We start from the raw sequence: 14,878 nt of genomic DNA, 5'->3' as shown, positions 1-14,878 counted from the left end.
TTTATTTATACGACAGACACCACTGAGCTGTGAGGTTTGTTAGAGCCTTTATGTTTACAGAGTTTATGGAGTGCAGATTCAATAAACTATCTTTCCTATTCTCAGAGTGTGGTGCTTGCAGGTGGTATGGGCGGTGGCCAACCACACCTGTGAGAGGGCTGCAGGGCGACACCCAGGGGGGCGCAAGGCTGACTTTCACAGGCAGTTACTTTGATTCTAACTCTGCCCCTCCGCCGTTCACTTGCTGTACCCAACTGGGTCCTCAGAACCTCCCAGGGAGGGAGTGGGCAGGCAGTGAATTCCCCAGCCCGAGAGGCAGCAGGTCACTTGGCAGTGCCTGGACACCCTCAGCCTCCTTTAGGGTGTTGGCGGAGCAAACTGTGAGGTAGGGTGACCACAGCAGGGACAGCTGTGCTGGGGCCCTAGGAGCCAGAGCGCATGGTCCATGGAGCCATGGGACCCTTTGGTAGCTCGGCCACTCATTGTCCCCACGCAGAGCTGGATGCAGGCTGCTGGTTTAGGAGCCAGACCCTCCTGCTTGCTCCCTGACCTGCGGGAAATGGTGGGTGGGGCCACTCAGGGTGGCAAGTCCATGTCTTACCTACTCAGGAATCTCCCCCCCTTCACAGAGCGCCAGAGTGAACCAGAATTTGCTCTAAACACGGCTTCTGGTGGCAGGTGACAGGTCCTGGGTGGGGGGAGCCACCCCGTCCCTGCTCCCGTGCTGCTCAGAAGCTGCAGGGCCTTGCCTTGAACCTCCAGGTAAGCGTGGCCCAGCGCCCCTACAGTCCCAAGTTATTGGCAAGAAACAAAGGTGGACTGGACTAGGATGCTGTGAGCAGTCAGCATGTCTGCCTGGTGGGCTCTCACCTGTGCCCATGCCTCCCACCCAGAGTGCTGCCCTGGGTTCAGGGCTGTGGCCTGGCCCCTCTGGCTCCCTGGCTGGGGAAGGGACAGCCAAGTTGCTGACACACACTTATGGGAGCTTTATATCCAATGTGTCCTCTCCTGCCCAGAAACAAGGACACACCAAGAGCCCATCCCGTCCGGTACAAGGGCTGAGGCCTGTCAGCGTAGTTTCACCTTTCTGATTGCACTGCTCAGCACAAATCCCAGAAAAAAGGTCTAGAAGGAGACCCCTCCAGAGGAGGTAACCATGTCTTGGCCAGCATTGTGGGCCCAGCCTACTCCCAAGTTTCCCCTGACTGCTGACTGGCCCGCCAAGCTCCTATTTGCAGCCTGGCCCTCACGCCGGCAGGAGGCCGGCCTCCCTGTCCACCAGCCGGCTGACTGTGTGCAGGGCGAGGGGCAGGGCAGTGTTGGCATCACGGTGGAAACGTGGGGTAGAGGCCTCCATGCCTGGTGTGAACACGAACTGGGCCACGCTGGGCATCTTGAGCAGGTTGGTCAGCTCTGTGGCCCTCATGCGGATGGCATCTGTGTCCTCGTCCCGGGGCACAGAGCCCATGGCTGGACCCTGGGGCAGGGCCCTCAGCTTGGACAGGAGCAGAGAGACCCTGTGGGCCACAGCCAGTCAGGAGATGCCCCGATGTGGAGAGGACACCCCCCAGAGCTCCCAGCTAGTTGTCTCTATGCTCGACAAGGTGGGCTTGGGTGGTGCCCCTCACCCGAGGCCTGTGTCCAGCCACAGCCCCCCTGCTGGACCCGCTGATGTCAGGCCCCTCAGACAGCAACAGCCTCTGAAGCCATCATTCCCTCCCCCTGCCCCGCTTCCTCCCAGCTACCTGGGGATCAAGTCTTGGCTACGAGATGCCAGTTTGGTCAGTGTGGTCATGAGGACGGTGACGACTTGCGGTGGATACGGGGGAAGGGTGGCAGAGCGGCGGGACTGGGTGACCTCAAAGAGAAGAGCCTCCAGGGCCTCAAAGAACCTGTTGACCTGCTCCACGGTGCAGCGCCTGTCATATGACACTGCCAGGTACTCGCCGATTGCCCACACCTAGATGGGGACAGAGCCTCAGCCGTGTCCTGCTCAGCTGGAAGGGCTGGGACAGGGACCAGGCAGCATCTTACCACGGCTGTGAACATGCTCTCCCGGCTGCGGATGCCACTCACAGTCCCCACGAACTCCAGCAGGTCTCTGGCCAGCTCCACCACCAGGGCTGGGCGCAGCCTGCACAGCGCCAGGAGCTGCGAGCTCATCACCCTGCAGAGTCGGCACGGGCTCAGCACGCCCACAGCGAGCTTGTCACCCTGCTGAGAGCCGGCGTGGGCTCAGCACACCCACAGACGGCACAGTAAGCTTGTCACCCTGCTGGGAGCCAGCACGGGCTCAGTGTGCCCACGGTGAGCTTGTCAACCAGCAGAGAGCCGGCGTGGGCTCAGCACGCCCAGACAGCACAGCGAGCTCGTCACTCTGCTGGCAGTCAGATACTAAATGGAAAACGTGTCTCTCCAGCTGGAACTACAAGACAGTCTGGACCCTGATCAGCCATCTCGTTGGGAGCCTCAAGGGATGTGGGGGCTGGCTCCAGCCATACTTGGTCCCGGGCTCAAGAATGACAGAGACAAGCTAAGTGTATCAGGCCTTCAACAAACAAACGGCCTCTAGTATAGGACGTCCTGGAAGGTTCTGTGGAGAAAGAGCCTGAGCTTAGCGCTGAAGGGGGGTAGGCTTGAGAGAGAAGAGGATGGCAGAACATTCTGGAATGGGAATGGAGAAGGTCCTGCAGTGACCCAGGAGGCAGCCTGGGGATGACGGTGGGGGTGGCACAATCTGGAGTCTCAAGGGCAGCCTGGAGGGGGAAGCAGACTTTATGGGGTGACACTGGGGGTTCCACCCGGGAGACGGGCTGCAGAGACCCGTGGAGGAAGCTGGAAGCCTGTGTATGGTGGGGTGCCTGTTGAGGTGTCCACGCGTGCGTAGGGGGAGGCGTATATGGATGGGACGGGCGCCGAGCGCAGACAGGACCCACCTGTGCACCTGGGCCTCGTACTGCGGCACCTGGAACAGGGAGTTGCTCCTCTCCAGAAGCACCAGTGCTAACTGGGCGCTTAGGTCCCCGCTGGCCACCTGCAGACGGAGGGCGGGAGCCTGTCAGAGCCCCTGGCCCACCACGCTCAGCTGTGCAGATCCATCTGCAAGAAGGGAGAAGCTGGGGGCTGGCTGGGAGATAAGGTGGTCTCAGCAGATGGGCGTGGTACTTGCTCTTCCAAGGGGCCCTACTTCTGCCCTACTGTGAGGGTTGAGGTGGTGGGAGCCCGGTTGCCTGCCCAAGCCCGAGCACTGGGGTATGCATACTCCAAGGTGACTCCTGTGCAGCTTAGATAAGGGCCACCACTTTGGCCACAAATGGAGTGGGCAGTGGGTACCAGGAGGCCCAGGGGGATGACCCTGCTCAAGGGAGGGGCGGGGTGGCAGGAAAGGAGGACCTGGCATGGGCTGGGGGTCTGTAGCCCCTTCTGTGGTGAATCTCGTCTGATCCTCAGAGCAGGCGGGGGCCAGGATTGTGGCAGGTGTTCCCTACTCGAGAGGGAGGATGCTAGAGCCTGGCAGAGGGTCAAGCACAGCCATGTCCCTCCCCTGGCTGGCCCCTCCACCTCAGGTGTGTGCTGGTGCATGGCGGTGGCAGGGGCCGCAGGGCCTGGTGCGGGCTTACCTGGGTCACTGCGGCAAAGAACACCTGAAGAAGGGTAGGCACGGCCTGAGCGCACTGGACCACACGGGCACAGCTAGCCATGGGCTGCAGCAGGTGGTGAAGTGGAGCCAGCCTGGGGGATGCACCACAGCCACTGAGCACCTGCCCACCCGCCTGGCGCCCACACCTCACCCTGAGACTGGCGCTGCAGGAGGAAGGGGAGGGACAGGGCCGTGGCAAGAACTGTGTCCTGAGACCCCCTTTGCGTGTTCCCAGTGTGCATCCGCCTGGCACCTTCTGGTCCTAAGAGCCTGCTCACACCCTGCTCTCTCTTCCCTGGGTGACCCCGCTCCTGGGAGACCACATGCCCTGCTCTCAACTGAGGGGGGGTCAGGGACACGGGATGCATCTGGGACAGTGGAGTTGGCAGCAGGGCCAGGGCTTGGGAGGGACTCCACACCCACACTCTGGGGATGCAGGTGGTGGGCTCACTGTGAGGGTCTGGGCTCAAGGGTCTGTGTCCCTGCCCTTCCCCAGGAATGTGCCTGTCCCAGCAACCCTGTCTGTCTACGGCCCCTCCTGGGTCTGCGAGGAAGAGACAGAAGGGGCAGAGCACAGGCGGCCCGGCAAACAAACACAGTCACGTGGTGCTGAGGATGATGATGGTGACGAAAGCCGCCTCCCCGACTCAGAATGCATGAGGGACACAAGCCTGCTGCCCCCTAGCAGGCACAACCGCACACACACACTCACACTCACGCAAATACACAGACTCACACCCAGAGATATACACTCACCCAGAGACACACACAGAGGCTCACCCACAGACACACACTCAGGGACACAGGCTCACACACACACAGACACAAAGACTCATACCCACAGACACACAGAGGCTCACACACACATGCTCAGCCACCCACTCACACACCGCCACACTCAGGGATGCGCGCGTGCGCACACACACACACACCTAGGGCTCACGTCCCCTGGCCCACTGCCCCGCACCTCTTTGTGGCGCCCCCCGCCTTGCTGCGCAGCAGGTACTGGAAAAGACCCTGGAACTCAGGGTCCCGGAAGCCCTCCAGGCAGCTGGTGGGCCGGAGGGAGACATCCCAGAGCGGTCGCTCTGATGCCGTTGGCGATGACCTGCTAGAGAAGAAGTGGTTTAGAAGACAGGTTGGTACGGAGGCTCTAGGCTTGGGTTCAGTCCCCGCCCTACTGCCCACTCTGCAAGAGGGACTGAAGCAGTGAAGATGACCGACGGCTGCACGGTGGGGTATGGGGGGGCACCCTGAGCCCACCAGGAGAGTGTGGGGCTGGAGGCTACAGAAGGCCCTACTCCCGGGCACGACAACACACGCCTTCAGTGGGCGACATGGCCATAGTGCTGCCACCTCCATCAAAAGAGGGGCTGGGACAGGGTGCCAGATGCTCAGGAGACCTGCCATGCTGGGGGCCAGGAGCCATGGGGGCGGTGGGGGGCAGCCCTGGCTCACCTGAGCTGCAGACCCAGAGCGGCAGTCAGACATGGTAGGTCCAGCAGGGTGTGGAGCATCTCCACGGCGGTGCTGGCGTCAACCAGCGCTGGGAGCAACACCACGAACTCTGAGGTGAGGGCCGGGCTGTGCCAGGCCAGGAGCTGTGGGGCAAAAGCACCAGAGGCAGGAGGTGTCAGGTCTGTGCCCAGAGGCCCCAGGGTGGGTGCGAGGGCAACTGCTGACCACAGTCCCATCATCACTGACCCAGAATGTGCTATGACCCCATGTATGTCAGAGTAGAACTGTGCTCCAGAGGGTTTTCAGTGGCTGGTTTTTTGGAACTAGATCACCAGGCCTTTCTTCCAAGTTGCCTCTGGGTGGACTCGAACTATCAACCTTTCAGTTAGTGACTCAGTGTGTTCCCCACCCAGGGACCCCTCACTGTGACCCAGGAAGCTAGAAGCACTTCCTCAAGTTTGTTTTCTCCCAACATTCTTTCTGCTTTTGCATCAACGACAAAGCCAATTGTATCAGCAGCCACCCCTTGCCACTTGTCATCATTGTTTGTCCCCTGTTAAAAAGACGGAGTCCCGTATTAGATTTAAGAAGGCAGCGCAGCGATGGGCTGGTCACAAGACACGTCGCAAGCCTCTGGTTCTGAGGCCGGGCACACTGGGCAGTGCTTTGGCCGGAGGAAGCCTTACTGCTCGTGTGACTCTGAGGACTGTCAGGTGAAGATCCGTCCCCCACGGGAACCAGCGAGGCCTTCAATGGCTGTGCTGGTTGTACGTGACAAGCTGGCTCCACGGCTCCCCTTGCCTGGCCTTCTACCCCAGGCACAGCCAGAACTCACTGGGGCTCCCACCCAGGCAGCTTCACACACCTTGAAGAGGTTCGGGAAGCTGAGCTTGAAGGTGCCCTGGTCTGGGTTGAAGAGGTGAAGGCTGTCCCTGCAGAACTGGGCAAACTCGAAGGCCAGCATGGGGTTGGGGAAGAGATCAGCCAGGACGCTGGTGAACAGGTGCTGGCAGACGGCCTCCGAGTCCACCGCAGCCGCCTCTCCTGTATGGACAGACCCGTCAGGGCGTGAGGCCCTGTGAGCGCTGTAAAGACACCACTCTGGGGGCAAGTGGAGCCATGGCGCCTCTGCAGGTCTTCATGGTGCTGGAGGCCCTGTGAGGGGTCCCAGCAAGGAACACTGGGGAGGCCATGTCAAAGCTGCCCCCTCCCAGGGGTCTGCCACAGAATAGTCTCCCCGAGTGGCACGAGTTATGTGCCACACACTCTGGAGGGCGCTGGTTCCTTAGCCTTTGGGCATCACGGGCCAGGGACATGCTGACAGCCAAGAAACCTGACATAATCAAAGCTGATGATGTTTTATTCGCTGAGTAACCCATCAAACCAAACCCACTGCCGTCAAGTTGATTCCGACTCTTGGCGACCCTATAGAACACAGTAGAACTGCCCCACAGAGTTTCCAAGGAGCACCTGGTGGATTCGAACTGCTGACCTTTTGGTTAGCAGCTATAGCACTTAACCACTATGCCACCAGGGTTTCCGTTTTGCTGACTAAATCCATGTAAAGACCGCTACCATCTAGCACCCACGTGAATCCAAGAAAGAATATTCTAGACATAAGGGACAGCAACAGTGGAAGACCCAACCCTTAAATGCAGGTGACTTCCTGAACAGCCCCATGCTGTGTCCCCTTTGCCCAGCCTGGGGCCCACACTCCAGTGCCCAGTGCTGAGGCAGGCTCACCGTGGCTCAGCAGGAAGCGGGCGATGGGCAGCAAGGTGCGGGCTTGGGCCGGGTCCCCGCACAGACGCCCAAGCAGGGCCTTGAGGCAGGACAGGGCACGGTACAGGAAGGATGGCTCCTGCCTGCACAACACGTCCAGCAACAGCACGGCCTCCACCAGGCACTGGGGGAGACATCACGCTCGGGGTGGGTGGGGACACGGGGCTAGGGGCAGGGATAAGAGGGGCTCGGGGTGGGTGGGGACACAGGGCTGCAGCAGGGACATGGGGACTTAGGACAGGGTACAGAGGGCTCAGGGCAGGGGCATGGGGACTCAGGGCAGGGTGCAGAGGGCTTAGGGCAGGGACACAGGGCTCTGGGTGGGGACATGGGGGCTCAGGGCAGGGTGTAGAGGGCTTAGGGCAGGGGCACGGGGCTCTGGGAGGGGACATGAGGCTTGGGGCAGGTAGAGGGCAGGGACACAGGACTTGAAGCTGGGTGCAGAGTGGGGATGTGGGGCTTAGGGTGAAGAGCGAGGCCTGGGGCAGGGATAAGAGGGGCTTGCTCAGGGTGGGCAGGGGCACTCACAGCCTTTTGCAGGTCTGAGTCCCCTTTCCGCAGGGCTCCTAGGGGAAGGGAGGGAGGGAGGAGGTGGGTAAGAAGGCAGCCGTGTCCTGAAACTCCAGGTCAGGGGCAGGAAGGACAGGGCAGGTTCGTGACAGAGCAAGCTCCTGCTGGACAACACTTCCCGGGGGGACAGAATGGCCCCAAGGCCCTGGGACACCACCCTCCCTGAGACCAACCCATGGACACAGCCCCTCTAGGAAGAAGTGGCTGCCAGGGAGCCCGCCCCCTCGGGGCAGCTGGAGAGACAGGAGACAAGCAGTCCCCCAGGTGGGCCCGTGGAGGAGGACCCCCACAGGGGTGCCGGCTCAGGCAGGGCCACCCCAGCGCCAACCCCCACTCACGCCGAGTGCTCTGCTCCAGGAGGCGCTGGCAGTACTCGAAGGCCCCGGCCCGCAGCTGCTGCTGGGGGGGAAGCAGGTGGCTGGCGGTGGCGCTGGTGGCCGAGAGCACAGACAGGGTAGAGCCTTCCGGCTCTGACCTGTCATCTGTGGAAACAGAGCCCCTCAGCTGGATGCAGAGGATGGGGGGCGGGGTGTGGCCACCTGCTGCTGGGCAGGGGCACTTGGCTCTCTAACAAAGGGCAGAGAAAGGGTGGGCACACGGGGGCCCAGGTTCTGCATGCCCAAGTGTCGACTTGCTGGTGTGTCACTGTCCCTAGGATCCACTGTGGCTGCAGCTCAGACCCCACCAATCCCAGAGCATCTGAGCTGCTAGTTGGCCAGTAAAGGGGCTCAGTGAGGCTCTTAAACAGGTGTATCAACTTCTGCTTAAAAGACAGTCACTTCCTGCGGCCAGAGGGGCCAGTGTGTCTCCAGAAGAGCCTGGTGCTGGCCAGGACTCCAGCAGGAGGCAGTACGCTGGCCAGGGTTCTTGGCCAGCTCCATGAAGGATGCCTCTGCTGCCCTGGCTGGTGGGTATGGAGGACTTATGTCAACCAACGGTGTGCCTGCGCTGACCTGTGCCCAACTCATGCCTGACCCCAGGAATACCCAGGCCCACCTGTGGGGTACCCGTCTCCAGCCTGCAGTGTACCTGCATCGCTAGCATCTCTGCTGGCAGGGCCACTGAACAGCAGCCAGGTGCGCAGCATGGAGAAGGCGTGCACGTTCAGCCGCTGGTCCTCTGTGAAGTGCTGGCCCGTGGAGAGCACTGTGAAGAAGTCGGTGGCCACCGCTCCGTCTACCTCGGTGACAGGCCCGGGCTGAGGGGCAAGGGGAGATGGGGTTGGGGCTGCAGGGGGCTGGGCCAGATCGGGGTGCAGAGGGGGTCGGAGCAACACGCCCTGCACAGGGCTCCGCAGCCCCAATGCCTGCCCGGCACTGGGAGAATTGAGACTGCCCATGTCCACAGGCTGGGGCATCAGCAGTCACAGGCCCAGAGTGTCACTGGCTTGTAGGAGGTGCAGTGTGACCCCATTTGGCCCAAAGCAGCCAGGAAGACCGGAAAGGAGGGGCCCCCTGGAGCCCAAGGCCAGCAGATGGACAGAAGGAATCGGTGCAACTCTAAAGGGCCAGGTGCCACGGGGGCATGGGGTTCCCTGAGGAGAGAGGGAGGCTCGGGACCTCAGTTACCTGGTGCCCTGGAATAGCTCGTACCTGCCTTGTTCGAGGAGCAGAGAAGAAGCCCCTGGAGGGCTGTGCCACCCCCTGCTGGACGCTGGCGTAGCGCAGCCAGTCCACCAGCCTCCTGTGCAGCATGTCGGCCTGGGCTGAGGGAGGTGGAGGGGATGACACAGAGGGGGTGATGTGGGGATGGGGTGACAGGGAGCAGGTGATGTGGGGGAGGGGTGACACAGGGAGGGAGTGATGTGGGAGAGGGGTGACACAAGGAGGGGGTGACGGGGAGGAGTGACAGGGAGGGGGTGATGTGGGCAGGGTGACAGAGGGGATGATTTGGGGAAAGGTGACTCGGGAGAGGTAACATCAAGGGGTGACATGAGGAGGGGTGACACGGAGGGGTGACATGGGGGAAGGGTGATGTGGGGACGGGGTGATGGGGAGAAGTGATGCAGAGGGAGGCGTGACGTGGAGGAGTGGTGACATTGGGGGGAGGGGGTGACATGGGGAATGGGGAAAGGGTGGCGTAGGGGACGGATGATGTGGGCAAGTTAAAGCAACGCTGAGCGACATCTAGGCCAAATGCCGTGTGGCCAAACCTTCTGAAATCCCACTGTGTCTGGGGGTGGGAACAGATGGTGGTGGTGCAGTGTGGTGACCGTCCTTGTTGCCCCTGCACTGTGCACTCAGAAATGGGTCAGATAGGAAATTCTGTGGTGTATACATGTCACCACCTGACAACTAAAACAAGCACGCAGTTGCTCCTGAGGGGCCTCGTGCTGTCCCAGTGACACCAACGCAGGAGCTGCCTGTGAGGTGGATGTCACCAGCAGGGACCCCACCAGCCAGGCCCACGCTGCCCCCTCCCTGTCCCGCTTGGGTGTTCCTCTCCGCTCTGAGCGGGTTAGCTGTAAAGGGAGCAGAGCAGGGGTGAGTCCCCTCAGATTCCTGGGCGGTGACCACGTACCTTCGGGCAGGGTGCCCGGTGCAAGGCTGACCACTTTCGACACCACGGGGAGGAGGGCCCGCGGACCGGGTCCCTCGGTCTGCCGAGCCTCCAGGAGGTGCAGGGCTCGCTGCCCCACGCTGCGGACCTCGTCTTGCCTGTCGCCCTTTAATGCAGACATGGGGCACGGTGATGCGCCCTGCCCACGGGCTGGGTGAACCTGCCTCTGCTCATAGCCCTGCGAGGAACCTCCAGTTCTCAAGGCCCTCGATGGGGCAGGGGGCTCACGCACTCAGGAAGGCAGGCAGTGAGGGCCACCATGTGCCATGGGGCAAAGCCCTGGTGCATGGTTAAGGAGGCAGCTCCATCCGCACCCCTGGGGGTCAGGGGCAGGAGGGGCCCCAGTGGGAACACGATTGGCCTGACAATGAAAACTGCGAGAGTCTTCCCTCCTCCTCCCAGGCTCTGCTGCTCCATGGTGCCTGCTCGGACAAGAGCGGACAGCTCCTCCTTGTCACCAGACATGTGCCTTCCCCACCAGGCAGTCCCACGCGACCTAATGTCAGCGATCACACGGGTGCCGCCAGTGCCAGCCAGCTCGCAGGATTGAGGTTTTATGTATCAGGTTTGTCCTTTCAAGTTGAGTGGTGGTGCAAACGGTTTGCGCTCAGCTGCTAACCTAAAGGTTAGCGGTCTGAACCCACCCAGCAGAACTGCAGAAGAAAGGCCTGGCAACCTGCTGTGTTAAGATTACTACCAAGAAAACCCTATGGGGGAGTTCTCTAACACAAGGGGTCACCATGAGGTGGAACTGACTGGAAGGTAACTAACAACAACATAGTGGTTTGTTCTTAAAGCTGAGCAGGTAAACTGAAATCACCTGGCAGGGCAGAAGGTCAGCCTTCTAAACCGCTGTAGGTGACTCTACAAAGCCACTCACTTAAGGTCTCTCTAGCAGCACTGAGGAGCCTTGACAGAGGAGCTCGGCCCCTGAGGGGGCCTGGCCACTGTCACCTTCATCCCAGCAGATGCCTGGCAACTGGGGTAGGTATGCTGGCGGACCAGGACTCGGTGCAGGAAACAGGTATGGATTCAAGGGAACGGATCAGGGAGACACCTGAGGGTCCTGAGCTCAAACCTGAAGCACCAGCACAAATTCAGAACGTACCACACCTTAACATATGTACGTACGTACTTATACACACGCATACACACACACGCATACACATACGTACACACATGTACGTACCTATACGTACACATACACACACGTATACGCTCCTAACTTAGTCCAGAAGGAGCCCTGGTGGTGTAACAGTTAAGGGCTTGGCTGCTAACTGAAAGGCTGGTGGTTTGAACTCACCAGTGGCTCCACAGGAGAACACCTGGTGATCTACTTAAAGATTACAGCCTAGAAAACACTATGGGGCCATTCTATTCTGTCACACAGGGTCACTATGAGTCAGAACTGACTTCACGGCACCCAACAACAACAAGCTTGAACCACTGAACAGGCCCGAGAAACAATGGCAAACCATTTAGCCACAAGTAGCACTGGAGCTGAGATCATGGCTCTGAAATACTGCTTCCCACTCAAGAAATGAGGATCTTGAAAAAAAGGGCTGCTTCCAGATTGGGGCAGGAAGGAAACAGAACCGCCTGACTGTCCTGTCACACAGTCAGGAGCAAGCTCATGACACGGGTCCTCACAGGGGCTGGAGGGCCCCACCGGCAGGGGCGGGAGGAGGTAAGCCTGGGTAAGGCACCAGCTGCAGAAGGTGACAACCGCATGGCCCCAAGGGCCACTCTGAGGGGGAGGAATGGGGTTACCTGGGCCAGAAGCACAGAGGCCGCCAGGCTCAGTGTACGGCTCTTCTGAATGTGGTCACAGGACAGGTTGAGGCCCTCAGATGGGGCCATCTCCCGCAAGATGGCGGCACAGAGGAGCTGGAGCTGCTCAGGGCACGCGGGTGAGCAGATGGTGGCCTGCAACAGGTCCACGCAGGGCTTCTCTAGCCTGGAACGAGAGCGCATGGGTGGGTGCACTCACGCCCCCGTGAGGGCACCGGACACCCACGGCACCCACACACTGCAGAGAAGCCACTAGGTCCCTCCGGCAGGATGGTGGAGCATCCCATGTTCTCGGGGACCCAGCAGCCCTGGTTTGGGAGGGGGCAGTGGTGGTTCAGTGGTAGGATTCTCTTCCATGCAGAAGACCCGGTTTGATTCCCAGCCAATACACCTCGTGCTCAGCCACCATCCGTCAGCAGAGACTTTCATGTTGCTATGATGCTGACCAGGTTTCAGTGCAGCCTCATACTATTGAGGAACTAAGAAGAAAGGCCCGCGATCTACTGCTGAAAACCAGCCAGTGAAAACCCTACGGGTCACAATGGTCCAATCCCTAACCAATCATGGGGATCGGGCAGTATTTTGTTCCATTGTGCACTGGGTCACCATGAGTCAGGGGTAACTCCACGGCCATTGAACAAGACTCATGCCAAAGGAACACCTGCAGCCCCCAGAGCTGCAGGGTGCTGACCATGGCTGCTGTGTCAGGAGCACAGCCCTGGTATGCCCTGCAACACCACAGGGCCCTCAACTCACTTCCTGCCATATTTTGTGGCTGAGACGATGAGAAAAAGCCTCCGGAGGGCATCGACAGCCTCGGCCCCAGGATCCTTCTGCAGCAGCTTCACCACCCGGGAACAGAACCTGCTCAGCTCCTCGTCCTGAATCTCCCTAAACAAAAAAGAGGACAGACATCAGCACCCTAGAGTGCATCCAGGGCTCCAAAATGCTGCTCCAAGTGATGGCCGAGTGGCTCTCTGACGGGGGACAATCTGTACTTAACATAAACTCTGGTGCTGGGGTAGGAGAGCGCTTCCACCCACAACCCTCGTGCGATGCACCTGCTGACTGGCTATCCCAATGTGTCCTTCTCCTGGGGATTAAACAGGCACTCCCAGCAGACAGGGCTAGTGGGGGACATCATCACTTCCAAACTCACTGATACAGCTGGATGTGTTCAGATTTGTCATTCCATGAGCAGAGCTAAAACAAAGTGTTTTTTAAGAGTCTCATTCAAAAATAAGGGAAATTTGGTCTAAAATATGTTGCTTTGTAAGAGATTCCTTCAGTGTGCCTTTAACTTCTGGGAAAAAGGTTAAATCTTACGTTTTAAAGAGCAAATATGGCACTTTGTAGTTAGTGGGAGTCCAGAGCCAGCCAAAGACCAGGAGGTGGTGGGTAATTTCTCAACTCATCCAATGTATCAGCGATCTCTATAAATTACAAAACCTCCCGTGGTGTCAAAAAGCCCTCGGTGGGTTATCAAACTCAACCAGTGGATTTCGGCTCATGGTGACCCCATGTGTGTCAGAGTAGAACTGTGTTCCATTGGGTTCTTAACGCTATGACTTTCAAAAGCAGTTCGCCGGGCCCTTCTTCCGAGGCACCTATAAGCGGACTTGACCTCCCCTATTAATCTTAGCTTGCCTTCATTCCCACAAACCGCTCCAGCCTTTCTGTGATTTCATGCTCTTGACCCTGAAGCAACTGACAGCTCTGCCCACCCTGCTTCCTGCCAGACAGGGGGCTCTCGCCGCCACGTAAGTCTTTGATCAAGGAGTTAAGCGGATCCCGCCCCACTTCATCCTTTAAAACGCTGCGCAGGTGTCGCCTCTTCGGGGCCCCCCCCCTTGGCCCTCCCCGGTCCGCCTCACCTCAGGCCTGGCCCGCACCTTGCTTCCCCGTCCCCCCCAAGCCTGCAGAGCGGTGCCAGTCCGGCTCCCTCAGGCCCCAGCGCCCGCGGGCCGCTCTCTGAGGCCCCACCCCAGGCGCTGCAAGGGAAAGGGGCGGGAGAAACCCCGGGCCGGGGCACCTGGCCTGGCGGAGCAGACTCTCCGCCGCCGGCGTGAACATGCCGCCTACGCCGCCGCGGCCGGCGGAGACCAGCCACCTCGCGCCGCCCGCCCGCACCTCCCGGAACCGGGCCGCCGCTCGCGGGCTTCCGGGGTGGGGCCACGTGACGCGTCACGTGAGCGCGGCGGCTCCGCGGGGCGGGGCGGGGCGGGGCGGGGCGGACGCGCCGCCGACCAATGAATGAGGGAGGCCTGGCGTGGAGCATTTCGGGCCGGGGGCCGGCCGCCCCCTCTGGCCGCAGACCGGCGGGAGGCTCGGCTGGTGCTATTGCTGGGGTCGGGTCTGCTGCGGAGCCCTCACCCCGCTGCCCCGGCGCAGCGGAGCCACAGAACCCCAGCACCCCGAGAAGACCCCGGCACTGCGGCCCGGCAGCACGGAGCCCCGGGACCTGGGAGCTCGGGAGCCCTTACACTGGGCACCAGCACCCCGAGACCCCAGAACCCGCGCCTCGCGACAGGGAACTTGTAAACTTCTGCCGATCCGCAGTCCCCGGTTGTAATCGGGCGCTCAGGGGCTTCGGTGTCTTTGGCTCCGGGTGGAGAAGGCAGTCCCCGCCTCAGGGCCCTTGCCTCTTCTGGGTTCGATGTCGTCTCTGCAGACCCACGCGCAGTCCCTCCCGCAGTCCCTCCCTGTGCTAGGACTGCGGGAACGTGCCCCATGAACTTGGCGACTTGCAGGTCCACCCGTGCTCAGCAAGGCTTGCAAGTCCCATTCATGCGCACCTACCATGGGCAGAACCTGCTTCTTTTAAACGTCTCAGATTCAGTCCCCACGAACCATAGGAGAGCGGCACCTCTTTTAGAGATGAAGCCACAGGCTCAGCGTCTCTTCATTCTCAAAGATTACCAAGTGTCCAGGATGGGCTCGGCCTAGCGGTCAGTGCTTCTGTCCTCCAGACTGCATGGCGAGACGGAGATGCTCAGGACGGTTCCACTCCAGCCGAGGAAGGCCGGTGCAGCCCACAGTGCAGGAGAGGGAAGGCTTTGGGAAGGGAAGGGCAAGGGG

At 60.5% G+C, this 14,878-nt stretch overlaps 1 protein-coding gene across 7 annotated transcripts; it reads right to left on the bottom strand.

Annotated features, from left to right (window-relative positions):
- Positions 1-24: 24 nt before the first annotated feature.
- Positions 25-13,959, bottom strand: AP5Z1 (adaptor related protein complex 5 subunit zeta 1). Of its 7 annotated transcripts, none has more exons than XM_049903282.1 (17): positions 13,833-13,959; positions 12,557-12,691; positions 11,780-11,966; positions 9,971-10,115; positions 9,043-9,155; positions 8,480-8,648; positions 7,789-7,932; positions 7,409-7,446; positions 6,842-7,004; positions 5,964-6,142; positions 5,099-5,241; positions 4,608-4,751; positions 3,621-3,732; positions 2,937-3,034; positions 2,035-2,167; positions 1,746-1,960; positions 25-1,517 (listed from the first exon to the last, which is right to left on the bottom strand). In XM_049903282.1, exons 1-17 carry the CDS (start codon positions 13,871-13,873, stop codon positions 1,247-1,249), a joined length of 2,430 nt encoding a protein of 809 aa, XP_049759239.1. In that variant the 5' UTR covers positions 13,874-13,959; the 3' UTR covers positions 25-1,246. The 7 variants fall into 7 exon arrangements, with proteins under 7 accessions (XP_049759239.1, XP_049759245.1, XP_049759240.1 ...); XM_049903288.1 differs by having other exon boundaries at positions 13,931-13,951; XM_049903283.1 differs by having other exon boundaries at positions 26-1,517; positions 4,608-4,748.
- Positions 13,960-14,878: the final 919 nt, after the last annotated feature.

The sequence above is a fragment of the Elephas maximus genome, chromosome 12 (genome assembly GCF_024166365.1).
Source record: "Elephas maximus indicus isolate mEleMax1 chromosome 12, mEleMax1 primary haplotype, whole genome shotgun sequence".
NCBI classification, from domain to species: domain Eukaryota; kingdom Metazoa; phylum Chordata; class Mammalia; order Proboscidea; family Elephantidae; genus Elephas; species Elephas maximus.
This window is presented reverse-complemented; position numbering and strand designations above follow the sequence as displayed.

Excerpts from the sequence above, each read along its gene's own strand:
- AP5Z1 (XM_049903282.1), bottom strand. The coding sequence starts at position 13,873 with ATGTTCACGCCGGCGGCGGAGAGTCTGCTCCGCCAGGCCAG. Across the intron at positions 9,156-9,970 it reads ACCGGGCACCCTGCCCGAAG|CCCAGGCCGACATGCTGCAC; the intron begins GTACGTGGTCAC and ends CACCTCCCTCAG. Across the intron at positions 3,733-4,607 it reads GCGGGGGGCGCCACAAAGAG|GCTGGCTCCACTTCACCACC; the intron begins GTGCGGGGCAGT and ends TGCATCCCCCAG.